This window comes from Octopus bimaculoides, chromosome 2 (genome assembly GCF_001194135.2).
Source record: "Octopus bimaculoides isolate UCB-OBI-ISO-001 chromosome 2, ASM119413v2, whole genome shotgun sequence".
Taxonomy (NCBI): Eukaryota; Metazoa; Mollusca; class Cephalopoda; order Octopoda; family Octopodidae; genus Octopus; species Octopus bimaculoides.
Window position 1 is genome coordinate 174,934,314 of NC_068982.1, and position 17,939 is coordinate 174,952,252.

Genomic DNA, 17,939 nt, shown 5'->3' on the forward strand with positions numbered 1-17,939 from the left:
GGGGGGGGTCCATGTAATAAAACTTACCCACCCATTACCCAAATTGCTGGCTTTGTGCCAAAATTTGAAACCAATATTAAGACAATATGTAATTTTTGTTTATTCATGTCTGTGTATTTAATAAGTTTTTTAATGTTCATGGTAAAAATAGAAAATAAACCATTTTATTACATGGAAGTAAGCTGAGTGAAAGCAGTAGAATAAAAAATCTATTTCTCAAAGTCGACCCGACATGGTGTTATGTAATTCGAACAGCTGTCTGTTCCAGTGTCACATTTTATCCCCTAATTTTTATCTCTTTACTTCTGTATCTTTTCACATGATGTACATACACATGATTTATATACGTAACGCGTCTTCTCCCATTACCTTTCATAATTGTGTTTATCGTCTTTTTTTTAATTTTCTCTATTAGCTTGTATTTAATGCTACATGTTTTGGTTGGAGTTTTTTTCTTCCTACTGGTATCAGACCAATTAGGAAACTTCTGTAGGGTCGATTGACCTACTATAAATAACAGCCCCAAATCCAGGGCCAGTCATGACCAATTGATATTCTAAACTCTGACCTAGACTGATTCATCCTTGACCCTTTCCATTGACTGACGAGGAATTTTCCAGGTCAGATCAAACCCCATAACAATATTAAATGTGACCTGTTTTTTTCATCCTTTTTACACTAATTAACAGTAAGCAACTTATATCTTTCTTAAGACACTGAGCCTTACAAAGGAGACGACTAAGGACTAAGATATCTGGCACACTGCTGTACTCAAGAAGACCCATCTATTACAATAGAATTGATACTAGTGCTGGTGCCACATAAAAAGTATTTGTGCCACATAAAAAGTGCTGGTGCTACATAAAAAGTACTGGCGCTGGTGCCACATATAAAGCTCCAAGTACACTCTGGAATGGTTGGCGTTAGGAAGAGCATCCAGCTGTAGAAACCATGCCAAAACAGACAATGGAGCTTGGTGTGGCTGCTGGCCTTAACAGCTCTGGTCAAACTGTTCAACCCATGCCAGCATGGAAAACAGACATTAAATGATGTTGAAAATGATGATAAATTAGATTAATAGGGAAAATAAAAATTTTCAACACACTTTATTCATTAAAAGACTCCTAATTAGTTTTTGCACCATGCACTGGTAAAAATTCCGTTGGTGCCTTTGTTTAGGCTTATATTGTTTTAACAGTCTATCTGGCGCTAAAAATATTCAATTCAAACCTTACTATCTTAAAATACAAGGGAAAATTATACAGTGTAGTCAGATTATACTTCTCCATCCCCTGTCACACAAAGGATAAATTGTAATGCCTGGAAATACATTAGATTGTGGCTTGTTCTATTAGAGCTATTCTATTTAGGGCTAAATAACTATGTGGAGGTGTGTGTGGTTTAGTGGTTAGGTTGTTGGATTCCTGATCATACGATTGTAGTTTCGATTCCTGGACTGGGCAATGTGTTGTGTCCTTGAGCAAAACACTTTCCACATAGCTCAGTCCACTCAGCTGGCAAAAATGAGTAACCCTACGACAGACCGGCGTCCCGTCCAGGTGGGGAATTTAGAAGCCATTGAAACTGGAAAACTAGCCCTTATGAGTTGGTGTGAACAGAGAAGGTACCTTTACCCTTTTTTTTTTTTATTTTAAAAATAACTATCAGTAATACCTTGTACTTTTTCATCCAGAACTCCTGCCCATTTCATATTGTCTTGTACCATTGTAGTTATTTCTCCTGTGCACTTTGGGCTTGTTTAAATACCCATTTACCATCTTACCTCACATGTGCTTTGATTTTCATGCTAGTTAACATTTCTGCCAACTAATTATCATTTTTCATGGCTGAATTGGAGCCCACATTTCGCCTTACTTTCTGAAAATTATCCATATTCAATATCCCTACCATATGACATACCAGCATGAGTGTCATGAGATTTGTCTCGTAGACAGAAAGAAGCTCTCTTGCTACAGCCAGAATAACTGCTCCTTGAACTCCTGTCACCTCTTATTTACATATATACAAATACATGAACTGAATTTCATATGACCAGCTAATAAATTATCATTTATTATTGGTTATCCCTATGAGGATTGGCTGAAAAGTTCATAGGCTGACCAAGATACTCTCATGGAATGTGACCAGACAGGGTTTATTTTTCAACCTAGCCCTTCTTGCAGTCCACACACTTCTTCTAATGGTGTTGCAGTGCTTCGATCCCATTGGTAGGGAAGCTTTCATCTTGTTGGCGAAAATAAAAGTCATCGACAGCAGATATGACATGATCACTGCAATACTGGTTTCCAATAGTTTTTTTCATGTTGGGGATCAGATGATAGGCAGATGGGGGGGGGGGAGATCAGGAGAATACGAAGAATGATCAAAGCTATAGTCATGCACAGTAGCCATTGAAAGTAAGGACTTGTTTGCTGGAGCCTTGTCCTGATGAAACAAGACCCCTTTCATCAGTTAACGTGGGCTTTTGGTCTTGATAACCTTTCATAGCTGCCTCAACAAGTTGGCATAGTTCTCTCTATTGATGTAGCCCTTTTGATGATGGTCAATAAACAATGCCTTTTGCATCTCCAAAACTGAGGCAATCAGCTTCCTTATCTTTCCTGCAGATAAAACAATCTTGGCTCCATTTGGAGCAGGTGAGCAGGGTTTTTTTTTTTCCACTGTCACTTTGTCTCTGGCTCAAAGTGATGAACTCGGTACTCATTGTGAGTTGGGAAACATTCAAGGAAACCAGCTGGATCTGCCTGAAACAATATCAAATTTTCCTGTGATGTTATCTAATTAGTGCACTTTTGATCAAGTGTCAGAAGACATGGCATCCACCAAACAAACCTTTGTTGTGTCAAGTTCATTGTGCACAATATTCTCAAATCCCTCATGGGATATGCTAATAGTATCGGCTATATGATTTATAGTTAATCGCTTGTCCTCCATCATCTTGTGGTGAACATGATCAGCATTTTCCTCAGTAGTGGTAGTTGCAGGAGTTTCTGACCATGGGGTCTTCAAGTTTCTTCCTTCCCCTCCCAAATTCAGCTGCCCACTTTTGCACTGTTGATAAAGCTGGATTGTTGTCCCTTAATGTACCAGTCATGTCAGCATGAATGTCCTTGGGGGCTAAAGCCTTTTCTGCAGGTACTTAATAACACCACAATGCCAAATTCTGTCTATTTTCAAGACAAGTCACTACTGGTTACATTTGAAGTCTTTGAACAGAGATTATCTGGAAAGAAGCAATGCAGTTATTTATTAAGTTGAAATTAATGCATGCAAGATTTCACAGCTCTACCATTACTCCTTCATTTGTTAGCCTATGAACCTTTCAGCCTTGTTCCACATTACTAGCAATAATGTTTAACTCCTTCGTTGTCCCAGCCCTTTTCCAACTGGACCATCTTCATTGAACAAAGTTGTCTAAGCATTTGTTAACTGCACAGAGTTGCAATTGTAAACAGCAGCTGTTTGTTTCTACACAGGTTCATAATTATGGCTTGATGGACTAGGCCATTCCTACAATTAATCTTTATTGTCTATATTTTCCAAAATTTTGAACTAGTCTTATTGGAGTTATCTACTTTTTTAATATATTTAAATTCTACCAGAGGGAATTTTTGTTTAGTAAATATTCAGATAATCTTAGTTCATTGAAATTTTTGAATTCACTGTATTATGTATACGAGACCCTTCTGTTTTTGTATTTAGTATACCAATCACTCCACTGAGGTATTTTTGTTCCTGTACCGGTGACACATAAAAAGCATGCACTACACTCTTGGAGTGGTTGGCGTAAGGAAGGGCATCCAGCTGTAGAAACATTGCTAGATCAGATTGAAGCCTGGTGCAGCCACTGGCTCTCCAGACCTCCATCCAACCCATACCAGCATGGAAAACGGATGTTAAATGATGACATTGACATTCAAGAGTTATGTGTCTTTGTTGCTGGCCTCTTTACTGGTTACCATGTCCAACCCATGCCAGCATGGAAGGGAGACATTAAATGATGATGATCCACATGTACAGTGTATAATTCACATGTACATACTAACATACTTCTATCCACAAAATGCACTCCTTTTCAACCCCACCCTCCTGTTTAAATATGCACATCTTTACCTATCTTATCTGAAAATAGACATTCATAAACTGATAAACATAAATGTATTAATGAGTTGTATGCCAGTGCCTAATGTTCTGTTGAATTATCTACAGTATATATTTTGAAATGATAGATTAGAGTGGTTTTCTACAGATTTCCTAAATCTTACACCTATTTCATTGTAGCTAAATGGTGTGGGACATTGCAGCAAAACAGTGAAAGGTTCAGTAAGTTTGAACTAACCATACATAACATGAAGCTGGCTGTATTGGCTACTGGTTCATTTTGCTGCTATATATAATTACAAAGCGAAATAGTTTGTACATTATTTATACTATTTACATTTGACGGATATTCGTCCTTATCTTGTTTGTTGTTAAACAACGTTTTGACTGATATATCCTCCAGCCTTCATCAGAAGTCTTGGGGAAATTTCGAACCTGGGTTCTCATTCCTAAGGTATTTTTTTATATTATTAAGGTCACTGCCTGGAATAGAACTTGAAATCTTGGGGTTAGTAGCCCTCGTTCTTAACCACTGCGCCATATGCCCGTGGACAATTATGGAGTGAATTTTAGGGCTTATAAATCTAATATTTTCCTATCCTTCCTTAATACCGGTTCCCATATACTATTCATATCTGCACTCGGTGTGCTTAAGAGGTTGTTGTCCTAGCATATGTGCTGCTTCTTTTAGTTTTCGTATTTTCCAGTGGTGTTCTCTGTCTATTATTTCAATTTCATCTCACAGAGGGAGGTGGTCTCCATTTTTCCATACATGATCAGCTATACCTGATTTATCAATATCTCTTCATGTCCCAGCTTTGCGATGTTCCTCTACCCTTATTTTGAGGAGAAGGCATGTTTTGCCTTTGTATAACCTACCACAGTTGCATGTCTCTTCTATTGGTGGTTTTACTCGAAGGAGATATTTGCTAAGTGTTTGCTTCCTCTTAGGAACTATAGCAATTTCTATTCATATTAAAATTGCTTATTTATACCTGTGTGTGCATAGCCGTTGCCAGTACCGCCTGACTGGCCTTCGTGTGGATGACACGTAAAAGCACCCACTACACCCTCTGAGTGGTTGGCGTTAGGAAGGGCATCCAGCTGTAGAAACTCTGCCAAATCAGATTGGAGCCTGGTGTTGCCATCCGGTTTCACCAGTCCTCAGTCAAATCGTCCAACCCATGCTAGCATGGAAAGCGGACGTTAAACGATGATGATGATGATGATGATGTGTGTATGTGTACATGCATGTGTATGTGAGGTAAAGCTGTTGTGTTAGCCATTAATGGAGCAATTGTAGAATTATATTTAGAACATTAAATTTAACTTTAACCCTTTAAGTACGGCAGTTGTAAGCAATTTGCTAAAAGAGACGGATCGTCAATAAGTGGCTCCGATTGTTATGCCATTCTGAATAAATATAAAAATTTAATTCTAAAATATTGACTTTCATAATATTTTGTGGCCAGGGTGACATATATAACCATCAAATTAGGAAAAATTCAGTTTCTTGCTAATAAATGTTTATTTTCTGCTGTATTAATACTTAATTTTTCAAAAGGCTTGTTTGATTGTTGACCAGATGACTTTTAAGGTGAAGCTAAATACCAGTTTACTTATTAATGTTGTGTGTGCTACTAATCATAATACAGCTTTATATAGTTCTTTTGTTGTAAATGTTACTTCAGAGATTGTGTATACAAAGTAATCTATTTTGTTGTTCCTCTATGTATGATTGAGGTGGAGTAGCATTAAGGTAACGGCATTCCATGTGCTTGTATTTCATTTGAATATTTTGCTACTCAACTGTTTGATTCTACTGCTAACTTTTCATTTCTTCAATATAATCTTTCTATCCAGTTGTTATTGTCTTGTCCCAAATCTGCTTGGCTTGAGTGTTTGCATAGCATGCAGGTATTCTGCAGAGACAGTGTAACTTGCATCTATTGTTTTAGTTAAATTCTACCTCTGCTTAGCTGAGAAACCTACTGCACACCCAGACATGCAGAGTACCAACCTGAACAGTCTGTGCAGTATTTTATTTGTCTGGGATGCAGTATAGCAGCAAGCATATCACATTCATTTTATTATCTGGAAATTGTAACTGTTGAGAAGGTAAACAAAGTGAACTTGGTGTGTTTTTGATAAGCAACAGGCGGCTGTAAATGTCAGTTCATGTTGATTTATCGTCAGGTGAAAAGAAGGATAATGATTACTGTTATTTGTCTTAAGTATGTAGTCAAGTGCTCATATTATCAACAAACTCGTTACAATGTAGATAATGATACCTACTTGAAACCGATAATGATCAAACTAGGAACCATAATGTCTCAAATTTAGTCATGCTTCAGAGGAAAGTATCACAGAGTTTAGATTAGAATTGAACAGGACAAATTTGGGTCCTGTTCAAAAACGTAAATGACAAATTTTTTTTTATTATTGCTTATCTGTCTTTGATTTATTTTTATAAATTATTAGTTTCACAATAAGTCATCCATCTATATTAAAGCGCTCCATCAGTCAGGGTGCAAGCCTGAATAAGGTTTTTTATTTTTTTTATGGAAAATCAGTTGTTGCCTGAGGAGCAAGATTCCATTTACTATGCTGTTGTTGTTGTTGTGCAAGGGAAAGGCATGGGACATGATAGTTTGGCACCAGTGTTGTTGCAGGTAAACTTAATGAGCTTGAACAAAACCACAGCACATTTTGTCCAATGCTTTGAGTTTCCCTCATCTATTATTCAGGACTGGTGCTTTTTATAGACCCCACAAAAGTGTGAAAGGCAAAGTTGAATTTGAGCTTAAAACCTCAAATATTCAAACAAATGCCACAAGGCATTTTATCTGTTCCAACAATTCTGCCTGTTCACTCAGTCATGTGCACGCACACGCGCACACGCACACACACACACACTATTGGCTAGGTTGTACAAAAAAGTGTCCTCTCTAGTGACTAGTGTAGCTATATCATCATCAACAAATGTTAATAGAAGATTGGTTATTCTGCTTGCAATTTGGTTTTAGATATAGAAATAATGTAGCTATTTGTATTTTTTTGTGGAGAAAATCAAATGCTTTGCTTCGGTTTCTGTAACAACATGCAAATGAAATGAACTTTCCTCTGTGTTATTTGAACCAAGAAAGCCTTAATGTGTTTGTTAGAACTGCTTGAAATAACAGCCAAAGTGCCCTTAAATTACACCCATCATCGTAAATAAGAAACGTCACATTGGATAATGTCCTAGGTAGATTTTTCTGAAAAACAAAAAGATGGCCATAGTTGGAATGATTTTTCACTGCAGGCCTTCTTGACTTGGCTGACTTGTGAATAAACATGGACAGCTACTACAGCCATCATTGTACTTTCAGATTAAGCATGTGACTGTTGCTGGCATCTATTTGCAAGCATATTGAAAAACTGCATCTTGACAACATATTCCAAAACTGCAACTTGTATTTTATTGATGAAAGTTAGAAAAGTATCCAAGCATGGAAAATCAATGATCCAATGATAATATTGCTTCAACAAAAATATTTTATCCATTGTTAGCATTGAAAAATATGTATTTGTGTATGTAGAATGGTTATACTATATCTGCGTGACATAAGAGTTAAACGGTTTGACATCAAAAAGGGCATCCAATTGTAAAACATTGATTGCCTGCGCTTTTCCACGCTAGTCCTGCTAGCGTGGAAAAATGGATATAAAAACAATGATGATGAAAACTGGTCTATTGTCTTGGATACTTTGTTAAAGGTCTGCTAGATAACTTCAGTGATGGTATTTTTTAAATATTCTTTGGTTGTAGTTTACTGACTTACATCTGAGCCAGGAGATTTTATTTCAAGACCAGACTGTATTCAGGAATACCTTGATTCTGTGATTCATTGAGAAGCTTATTCACATAGAAATGTTATAAATAGTGGTTATGATTATCACAGATGAAATTTGTTGTGAAAAATATTTTTGAATATTAAAGAACTATAGAATGACAATTTAAGCATAACCAATGATTTGATTAATTAAATAAATATTTTACAAATAATAATCAATAAAATACATTTAGAAACTTGATGTTTCTTTGCATTTGATGTAGCTTTGTTGTTAGTATTTGGTTCACTTGAAGTAGAAGGATTCTCTTTTGTCAAGAGTTCCTTGTTTCCGTTGGTTGGCAAGAAAGTAATTTCGTTTTTTTTTTTGCAGATAGTTACGATTTTTTTTAATGACTTTTGTCAATGTTATGATTTTTTCCCTTTTGACATTTGATAGCCGTCAGTTTTAGCTTACTTTAGAAGTAAATTGCACATAATTTTGTTTACAGTTGTTAGTTCAGTGTCAATTTTAACATGGAGTGCAAGAACAAAAATTTTCGCCAGTTTTTGCCTTTTGTAATTTTTTAAAACAATTACAGCTGAGTATCATCTATGCAGGAGGTTGTTGAATAAAATATTGCTGTACCTCCATAGGGTCTATCTTCATGTTATGTACTTTGATCTTTCTTGATCTCCAATGAGCTCAGACATCTTGTCACAGTTTTTCTTTGAGTATACTTGAACTTGTAGTAGTTCCAGATATGGATGCAAGGTCTAGAATCATAGGGCCTTAGAGTTAACCTAGCAAAAACCAAAGTCTTAGTAAGTAGGAAGGCAGACAAATCACAAATACCTTCAGGTAGATGGCCCTCCTCGATCTGTAGAAAAGGCATAGGTAGAAACTCTATAAGATGCACCTGGTGTAAGCTTTGGACACATAAAAGGTGCAGCAATATCAGAGGAAGGTTATCAGGGAAACTAGCTTTTGTATGTGGAAGATGCACAGGTTCAGTAAATGCTGAAAATGTGCAGAAAATAGACTCCATCAACTGCCTGTGGGGTAAGCTAGAGATAGTAGATAGCTTCTGTTATCCAGGTGACCAAGTTAGTTGTGGAGGTGGATGCTCCAGGAGCATAGCTGTTTGAATAAGATTAGGTTGGGCAAAATTCAGAGAGCTCCTACTTCTGCTGGCAACAAAGAACCTCTCCTCTCAGCGTGAAAGGCAGATTGTTTGATGCCTGTGTACAAACAGCTACGCTACATGATAGTGAAACATAGGCTGTGACAGCCAAGGACATGTGTAGGCTTGAAAGAAATGAAGCCAGTATGCTTCACTGGATGTACAATGTCAATCTGCATGTTCGACAGTGTAAGCATCTTGAGAGAAAAGTTAGCATAAGAGACATCAGATGTGTTGTGCAAGAGAGACAACTGCGCTGATATGGTCATGTGATGCATATGTACAAGGACAGCTGTGTAAAGATGTGGGACAAGGTGGTGAAGCATGATCTTCAAACTTTGAGCCTTGCAGAGGCAATGACTAGTGACTGAGACCTTTTGGTGATATGCTGTGCTTGAGAGGACTCGTCAAACCAAGTGAAATCCTAGTTGTGGTAACTGACACCCATATTGGTGGGAAGTAAAGAACACCTTTTGAGTGTTGGGACTCATGGAGACAAAGTTGCTGGGTTCCTTTTGAGCCTGCTCATGGAGGCAATGACCAAGACCTTTGACATGTCATGCTTGAGAAGATCCATCAAGCCAAGCAAAATCGCAGATACCAGTATCATGCAAATGGCACCTGTGTCTGTGGCACATAAAAGCAGCCTGGTGTTGCGTAAACAGCACCTGTATCGGTGGCACGTAAAAGCACCCAATACACTCTTGGAGTGGTTGGGATTAGGAAGGGCGTCCAGCTGTAGAAAACCATGCCAAATTAGACTGAAGTCTGGTGCCAGCCCAGTCAAACTGTCCAACCCATGCTAGCACGGACAATATACGTTAAATGATAACATACATGTATACATACGCTCATGCAACTGAGTAGAGACAAACATTCTCACACACACGCACACATTGATTTTTATTGTTTTGTGTAAAGGTTGAAATCTTGACCTTTATATTCAGCTCTCTTTCTTGGCTTGTCTCACTGGGATAATAGCTGCTAAGGGTAACTGTAACTGGTGTTTATTTTTATTCCAAAAAATGTGTATAATATTTATGTTGTTGGCTGTAATGAAGTCTTTTGTATAGTGAAACTGTTGAACTAATTTTCTTAAAAAAACAATCAAGGTATATAATCAGTGGTATGACGTAAGTTGCCAGCACTTGGGGGTCAGGCAGCTATTGCAGGGAGGATACACCATTTTTTTTTTTATTTATTATTTTTTCACTTTTAAGTATTCTGCTCGGGATAATTGAACCAGTGGTCTTGTTTGTACAATGCCATTGTATATAATATCAGAAAACATAATTGTTATACATTTTCTGTGTGAATCAATAGTACAGATGTGACCAATACATTGTTAAGTATATAGAAGTAGGATTAGAAATGGGTCAACACAAGCTGAATATAGGCAATATGCATTGTGTGTGTGTGTGTGTGTGTGTGTGTGTGTGTGTGTGTGTGTGTGTGTGTGTGATGCACAGTGGGCATTGAAACAAGTAGAACATGTTCTTGAAATAGTGTGAAATGGGAAATGCAGAAGTGCATTAAATATTTGTAGACATTTTTATGACACATTGGTGGTTGGAACCATGTACAGGATGTTGATAAATGGTTTATTGTGACTAAAATTCATAAATTAAAATGCTAAGTGTCTAGTGACAATGTATTGTGTGTATTGTCACACTGTGAAACTGATTGTATAAGTCTGTAAATATGGTAATAGCCCACTCTAAATGTAGGAATTGTTACAATCCTGATTGAAGAAATCTGTGATCAAAAATATTCAGTAAGATGGTAGGGAGGTGTGATTTGCAGGAGTTTTAATTGCAGCAGCTTGAATGATTATGCAGAGCAGGGTCTTAACTAGGGTTTCTATATGCTGAGGGTATAGATCTCAGAGGAGGCACAATGGCTCAGTGGTTAGGGTAGCGGACTTGCGGTCATAAGATCGCAGTTTTGATTCCCAGACCGGGCATTGTGAGTGTTTATTAAGCGAAAACACCTAAAGCTCCACGAGGCTCTGGCAGGGGATGGTGGCGAACCCTGCTGTACTCTTTCACCATAACTTTCTCTCACTCTTACTTCCTGTTTCTGTTGTGCCTGTGTTTCAAAGGGCCAGCCTTGTCACACTGTGTCACACTGAATATCCCCGAGAACTACGTTAAGGGTACACGTGTCTGTGGAGTGCTCAGCCACTTGCACGTTAATTTCACGAGCTGGCTGTTCCATTGATTGGATCAACTGGAACCCTCGACATCGTAAGCGACGGAGTGCCAACAACAACAACAGATCTCAGAACATTCTTCAAATATGACAATACCTTGATTTCTTTCTTTTTTTCTTCCTGTTCCTATCCTTGTTTATCCTTATCTATCTATCTCTCTCTATATATAATGTGAAATAAAACCAAGGGGTATTGTCATATTTTGAAGTTCTGGTAAGTCTGGTTATGATGAGGATTTTGATGGGTGAGGGTAGTGTAGAAATGTTGGGCAATCTTTTAGGGGGTCAAAATTGTTAAAAGTTTAAAAAACCCTTGACATTTAAGAGCCCTGTGTGTGTGTGTGTGTGCGTGCAATTTTTGGTACATGGTAGCATCATTTTTAATACTATATTCATCAATATTTAGAGTGAAGTTTTAAATTTGTTTTAGAATCTCTTCACACATCTCTGTGTTTTGAGATTCTCCTGCTACAAAAAAAAAAAGAAAAAAAATCATGAAAGTACCAAAAAGCATAAAATAATTTTTCAATATAGCTAAGTATTTCTAACCCTGCTCCAAAATGGTTATAGAACTATAATAACTAGGGACCATGTGTATCTAACAACCAAAGGATTGCTTTTTTTAACCCTTTAACTGCAAAATTAAGCTTTATGGCTATTCCAGTTATACTCAAGACCATGCATAAGTAATTCAAAATAATGTAAATATATAAGCATTACATTTGATAGAATAATCTGGATGCTAAAGGGTTCAATATCTACCAAAAAATAGAATTGCTATTTTCTGCAAATAATGTTGCCTCAATAAACTTGATATATCTTAGCAAAAAAATAACTTTACATGTGAAATTCTTCAACAAAAGATGGATTAGTATATAAAACTGCTTTCTACATTTAATGATAGTGAAATTTTGAGTGGCTGTATATGATTTCTGTTATAAAAGGGTTAACTTAGATCTCATCATTTTCATTATGGCTGTAGCACTACACATACTCTCTTAGATTTGTTTCAAGCATTAAATATGTCTTTCGATTATTTAATTTCTAAACCATTTTATTTTCCTACAACAACAAATATACAAATCTTGTATGTTCATACTGAAATTCATTCATCATAACTTGGGCAAATACAGTAATGAAAACGGGTTTATTGTTGAACTCAGAAATTAAAAATGGTCTGGAGTTGCCTTTCATACTTAACCAAAATAATTCAAATAACGATAGTCATTCAGTTATTGTTTTCTCTTTGTCACGTTTATTTCTAATTAGCTTTTTAATCCTAGGCATGGTATGCAGTTAATACATTGACGTTGCAATCACGTGGTTCCAAGTTCAGTCCCACCGTGACACCTTGGGCAAGTGTCTTCTACTATAACCCCAGGATGACCAATGCCTTGTGAGTGAATTTGGTAGACAGAAACCATGTGGAAGCCCGTGTGTGTGTGTGTGTGTTTGTCTCCCTTTCCTCCACTGTTTAACAACCAGTGTTGGTTTGTTTATATCCCTATAACTTAGTGGTTTGGTGAAGGATAGAATTAAGTACCAGACTTTAAAAAATAAGTACTGGGGTCAATTTATTTGATTAAAACCTTTCAAAGTGGTGCCCCAGCATGGCTACAATCCAATGACTAAAATGTAAACGGTTAAAGATTGTTAGTAACAACTATTGTTTATGTTAGTATCCAAAATATATTATCTGGGTGTATAGAATTGACAGTGTTACTGGAAAATTCTCTAGTATACCACAGAACATACAGGTTAATGTCATTTTCTTTTTAGTTATTTTTTCCATGCTGACACAAGTTGCTTGGTTTGCTCCAGCATGGCATCTCACTAGTTGTTGCAGCCCTTTGTCATCTCTTTCATAGGATTCAATACCTTGTGATAAGTTTTTACCATTTCTTCTCTTATTTTCCCTTAGCTTCCTCCACATAGGCTGCTTGTCCCCTTTGTATAAGAAAGTATTGCTAGCTTTATTGTGAAACAGTTTTGTTCTTTGTTACATAATCCTGCGCATTGATTATTTTCTCATAAATTGTGATTTAATTTTGGAAAATCATTTCCATTTACAATATTTCATTTACACTTGTCCAGTTTTTATCTTGTGTCTACTTATAATTTTTGGTCTCATCTATTACTACTACTTCTCCACGCACAAAACCAGTGTTACTACTAATAGTATAGTACTACAGTTATAGTCTCGACTATTACTACCACTACTAATGTTGTCTTCTCCACTATCACTGCTACTCTTTTTGCCAATCCATTATTATGCCATCCATCACACTTCGTTGCAATATATTTCTGTTTTGATTCTAAATTCTGACTAAATTATTTATAGCCTTTGCACTGAATTTAATTTGTTCTTTGTTTGTCTAGGAGCATTTTATTTTAGTTACGGTTGGTTGAGCTAGAGACTTTTTTTAAACTCGTTTTCCAAGAGAGTTCGTGTATGCTTTATGTGCTTGGTGGTATTTTATGGGTTAACATGGTTTGAAGGAGACTACTATTTCATTTGACATAGTTATTGGATCATAACGTCTTTTGATACTACTGAAAAGTGGGCGAGAGGGAGTGAATGTTTGTCTGCCTCCCACATCTATAGCTTTGTTCAGGACTCCTAGTTCTATTTACATTCACATACTTCCATCTCTTTTATTTTCTTAAGCTGTAAAAAGTATTTAAATTATTGAGAATTACTTGATTTTTGGTTGGCAGTAGATTAGAGTTCCCAGAATCACAAATAGAAAAATTTCACTTCTGTTTGTTCCTCATTCACCAAAATAAGTTTTGATTCACAACCAGTTACTCTTAATTATGCACTTTTTAGTTTTTTTGTATTAAAAGTAATGTAGAAACGGGACATTATGTGGACTGTTCATTGATATGGGAAAAGCTTTTGACATTATAAACTGTAAAATACGGTATCTGGGGAATACTGAATGTACTGCATATAGTGTTTTTTTTTTTTTTTAACCTGTAGAAAAGGCGTAGGTAGAAACTCGATAAGATGTACCCAGTGTAAGTTATGGACACATAAGAGGTGCAGCAATATCAAAGGAAGTCTAACTGGGAAGACAGTTTTTGTATGTGGCAAATGCTCAGGTGCTATAAACACTGAAAGTATGCAGAAAACAGCTTCTGTTATATTCCAAGGAGAAAAACTAGAAGTAGTTGATATCTTTCATTACCTTGGGGACCATGTCAGTAGCAGAGGTGGATGCTCTGAAAGTGTAGCTGCTAGAATAAGAATATCCTCGGCAAAGTTCAGAGAGCATCCTACCTCTTCTGCTGGTGACAAAGGGCCTCTCGCTCAGAGTAAGAGGTAGACTGTCTGACGCATGTGTACAAACAGCCATGCTGCATGGCAGTGAAACATGGGCTGTGACTGCTGAGGACATGCGTAGGCTTGCAAGAAATGAAGCCAGTATTCTCCGCTGGATGTGTAATGTCAGTATACATACACGACAGAGTGTAAGCGCCCTGAGGGAAAAGTTGTGTTTAAGAAGCATCAGATGTGGTGTGCAAGAGAGATGACTGCACTGGTATAATCATATGTTGCGAATGAATGAGGATAGCTGTGTGAAAAAGTGTCACACCCTAGCAGTTGAGGGAACCTGTGGAAGAGGTAGACCCAGGAAGATCTGGGATGAAGTGGTGAAGCACGACCTTCGAATATTGGGCTTTACCGAGTCCTTTGGAGATATGCTGTGCTCGAGAAGATTTGACAAACCAAGTGAGACCATAGCCTGTGGCCTGCCAGTGGGTGTAACCAGCCCACTTATACCCCTCATTCATTGGACAATAAACTTTGCTTGCGAAGACCTATTGAGGCAAGTGAAATCAAAATCGCTGACATGGCTGATAACAGTACCGCCTGACTGGTACTCGTGCCAGTGGAATATCAAAAGCACATCTGAGCGTGATTGTTGCCAGGGCCTCGGATTGGCTCACGTGCTGGTGGCACATAAAAAGCACCATTTGAGCATGATTTTTGCCATCGTCGCCTTACTGGCATGTGAAAAACAGCATTCGTGCGTGATCGTTGCTAGTGCCACCGGACTAGCTACAGTGCAGATAGCATGTAAAAACACCTTTTGAGCGTGGTCATTGCCAGAACCGCCTGACTGGCCTTCGTGCTGGTGGAACGTAAAAGCACCCACTACGTTCTCGGAGTGGTTGGTGCTAGGAAGGGCATCCAGCTGTAGAAACTTTGCCAGATCAGATTGAGCCTGGTGCAGCCTTCTGGCTCACCAGTCCTCAGTCAAACCGTCCAACCCATGCCAGCATGGAAAGCGGAATGAAACGACAATGATGATGATGATAAAACAATGTGTTATATAGACTGATTTGGACTTTTCCCTTAGAACTTCCCCTTCTCTTAATTTGCTGATGTTATTAAGCAGGTTTTTATTTTGTCAAATTTAATCTCTTCTAGTTTCATAATTGTCACTATGAATATTATCTCACCCAGGTATTGCTGTATTTTGTGTTTTTTTTTTTTTTAGTGCATATCTGACCACCAACTTTAAGGCTGATAGTCTTTCAAATATCTTTTGAATCCGCATATGCTCATCCCTGATATCAGATTCTAGTGCAGATTCTAGTCTATTCAGACTATCTTTCATAAATATTTTTTCCTATTATTAGGTTTCTTATATCTTTATAGATACCCTGTAGAAGAGCAGGCCTGTTTCCTAATAACAATGAACCAAATAAAAATGTATTTCCTCAACATATTGTTCAGTAGCAAATAATTTATTGAATACTGACAGTTTGAGCTATTGTTAGTTTATTTTTAGAAAAAGCTGTTTTATAATGAATTTTCTCTGTGAAATTGAATAACTAGAAACTCTCTAACTGAACGCAACCACACCTATCTTTGCAAACACATAGTTTCAGGTTCAGTCTCGTATTTCACCTTGGGCAAGTATTTTCTGTAATATCCCTGGCTTGACCAATACTTTACAAGTAGATTTGGAAACTGAAACAAGTCTATTGTATTTGTTTGTGTGAGTATGTTTTTGACTTCTTGTCATGACATCATGTGATTGTTGTAAATTAAATCTCATTAATTTTCAATAATCTGTGGAAACACGTCTGGCTGTGGGTAAATATAACCTTGCTTGGAAACAGGTGAAGCTTGGTGAGAGGAATGGTATCCAGCCATAGAAAATCTGCCTCAGTAATATCTCTGTGTGATCCATGCAAATGTGGAAAAGTGGACATTAAAACGATTGCTAAATGTGAATGGAACCTGTGGAAGAGGGAGTCCTCGGAAGACCTGGGATGAAGTGGTGAAGACCAACCCCAGGTTATTAAGTCTCATGGCAGAGATGACAATGGGTTAAAATAATTGATTCTGTGCAGTGGTTGGCATTTGGAAGGGCATCCAGCTGTAAAAATTGTGCCAAAAGTTCCAACCAACTATGGGGTGATCAAAGGATGATGATGATGCCAAAAGTGACATCACCTGTGTTGGTGCCATGTAAAAAGCACTCAGTCCACTCTATGGGGTGTTTGATGTTAGAAAGGGCATTTGGCCATAAAATCCATGCCAAAGAGACACAGTAGCCTGGTGTAGTCTTCTACCTGGCTGGTTCCTGTCAAACCATCCAACCCATGCTAGCATGGAAGACGGGTGTTAAATAATGATGGTGATGATAATTCTCTATGCTTAAGATCTATTTATCCTAGCAAAAATAAATGAGGGTCCTAAAAGCATATTTATGTCTATATCCCTGCATCCAATCTGTACCTGCCAATCCTTTCCCACAACTCATTTTCCTAACACCCATTCCTCCATCACTTATCTATCTATGGTACCATTTACTGAGCAGCTTGAATTATGAGAGCAGACTAAATATTTCAATCCCCCCCCCACCTTCCTTTGTACTACCCTTTATCTTCCTCTCCTTGGAATCTCTTTGTCACCCACCTGAATTCTCAATATCATCCCTTACCACTTTATTTTCCACTGAATGCTCCTTTCCTCTGAACACCCTCTTAGATCTACCATGGTAATCTCTCCCATCTTTTTGTCAGTCACTATATCCACTACTACGTACCCTTGACTTCATCTCCCTATTTCTCGTTACCTACAGATCTATTGTTTTACTTTGCTGTAGTTTCCTCTACCTGACCCACCCTTATATACCCTTATCTGTGGCAGCTATATACTTTTAACTGTTTGGAATATCAGGAATATTATAACACTTGCCTTTTTCCTTTTTTTTTTTATGTTATTTATTTTTTATCTTGTTCTTCTGCATAAAAGTTTTAATGTGTATTAATATCCTTATGAAATCTAAAATATTTGTAAACTCATATTTTGGTAGTGAGAGATATATGAGAGATATAAATGAAGTGAAAAGCTGGAGCAGATGGAATTGGAAATTCAAGCACCTGGGAGCTTGTTTTCTATGTTTAGAACAGAATCATTTCTTTCCACCCCTCTCTGTTTCTGTCTGTCTGTCTGTCTGTCTGTCTGTCTGTCTGTCTGTCTGTCTGTCTGTCTCTGTCTGTCTCTGTCTGTCTCTCTCTGTCTGTCTGTCTGTCTGTCTCTCTCTGTCTGTCTGTCTCTCTCTGTCTGTCTGTCTCTCTCTGTCTG

At 37.4% G+C, this 17,939-nt stretch overlaps 1 protein-coding gene across 2 annotated transcripts in view; it reads left to right on the forward strand.

Annotated features, from left to right (window-relative positions):
- LOC106871739 (succinate dehydrogenase [ubiquinone] cytochrome b small subunit A, mitochondrial) overlaps positions 1-17,939 on the forward strand; it is a 47,617-nt gene that overhangs the window by 3,747 nt on the left and 25,931 nt on the right. The window contains exon 2 of one of the 2 annotated variants that reach the window (XM_014918357.2): positions 4,303-4,344. The exons of the other annotated variant lie outside the window; for it this stretch is intronic. Within the exon in view, the coding sequence (XP_014773843.1) occupies positions 4,303-4,344 (42 nt within the window). The remainder of the gene's footprint in view (positions 1-4,302; positions 4,345-17,939) is intronic. 2 annotated transcript variants of the gene reach the window in all.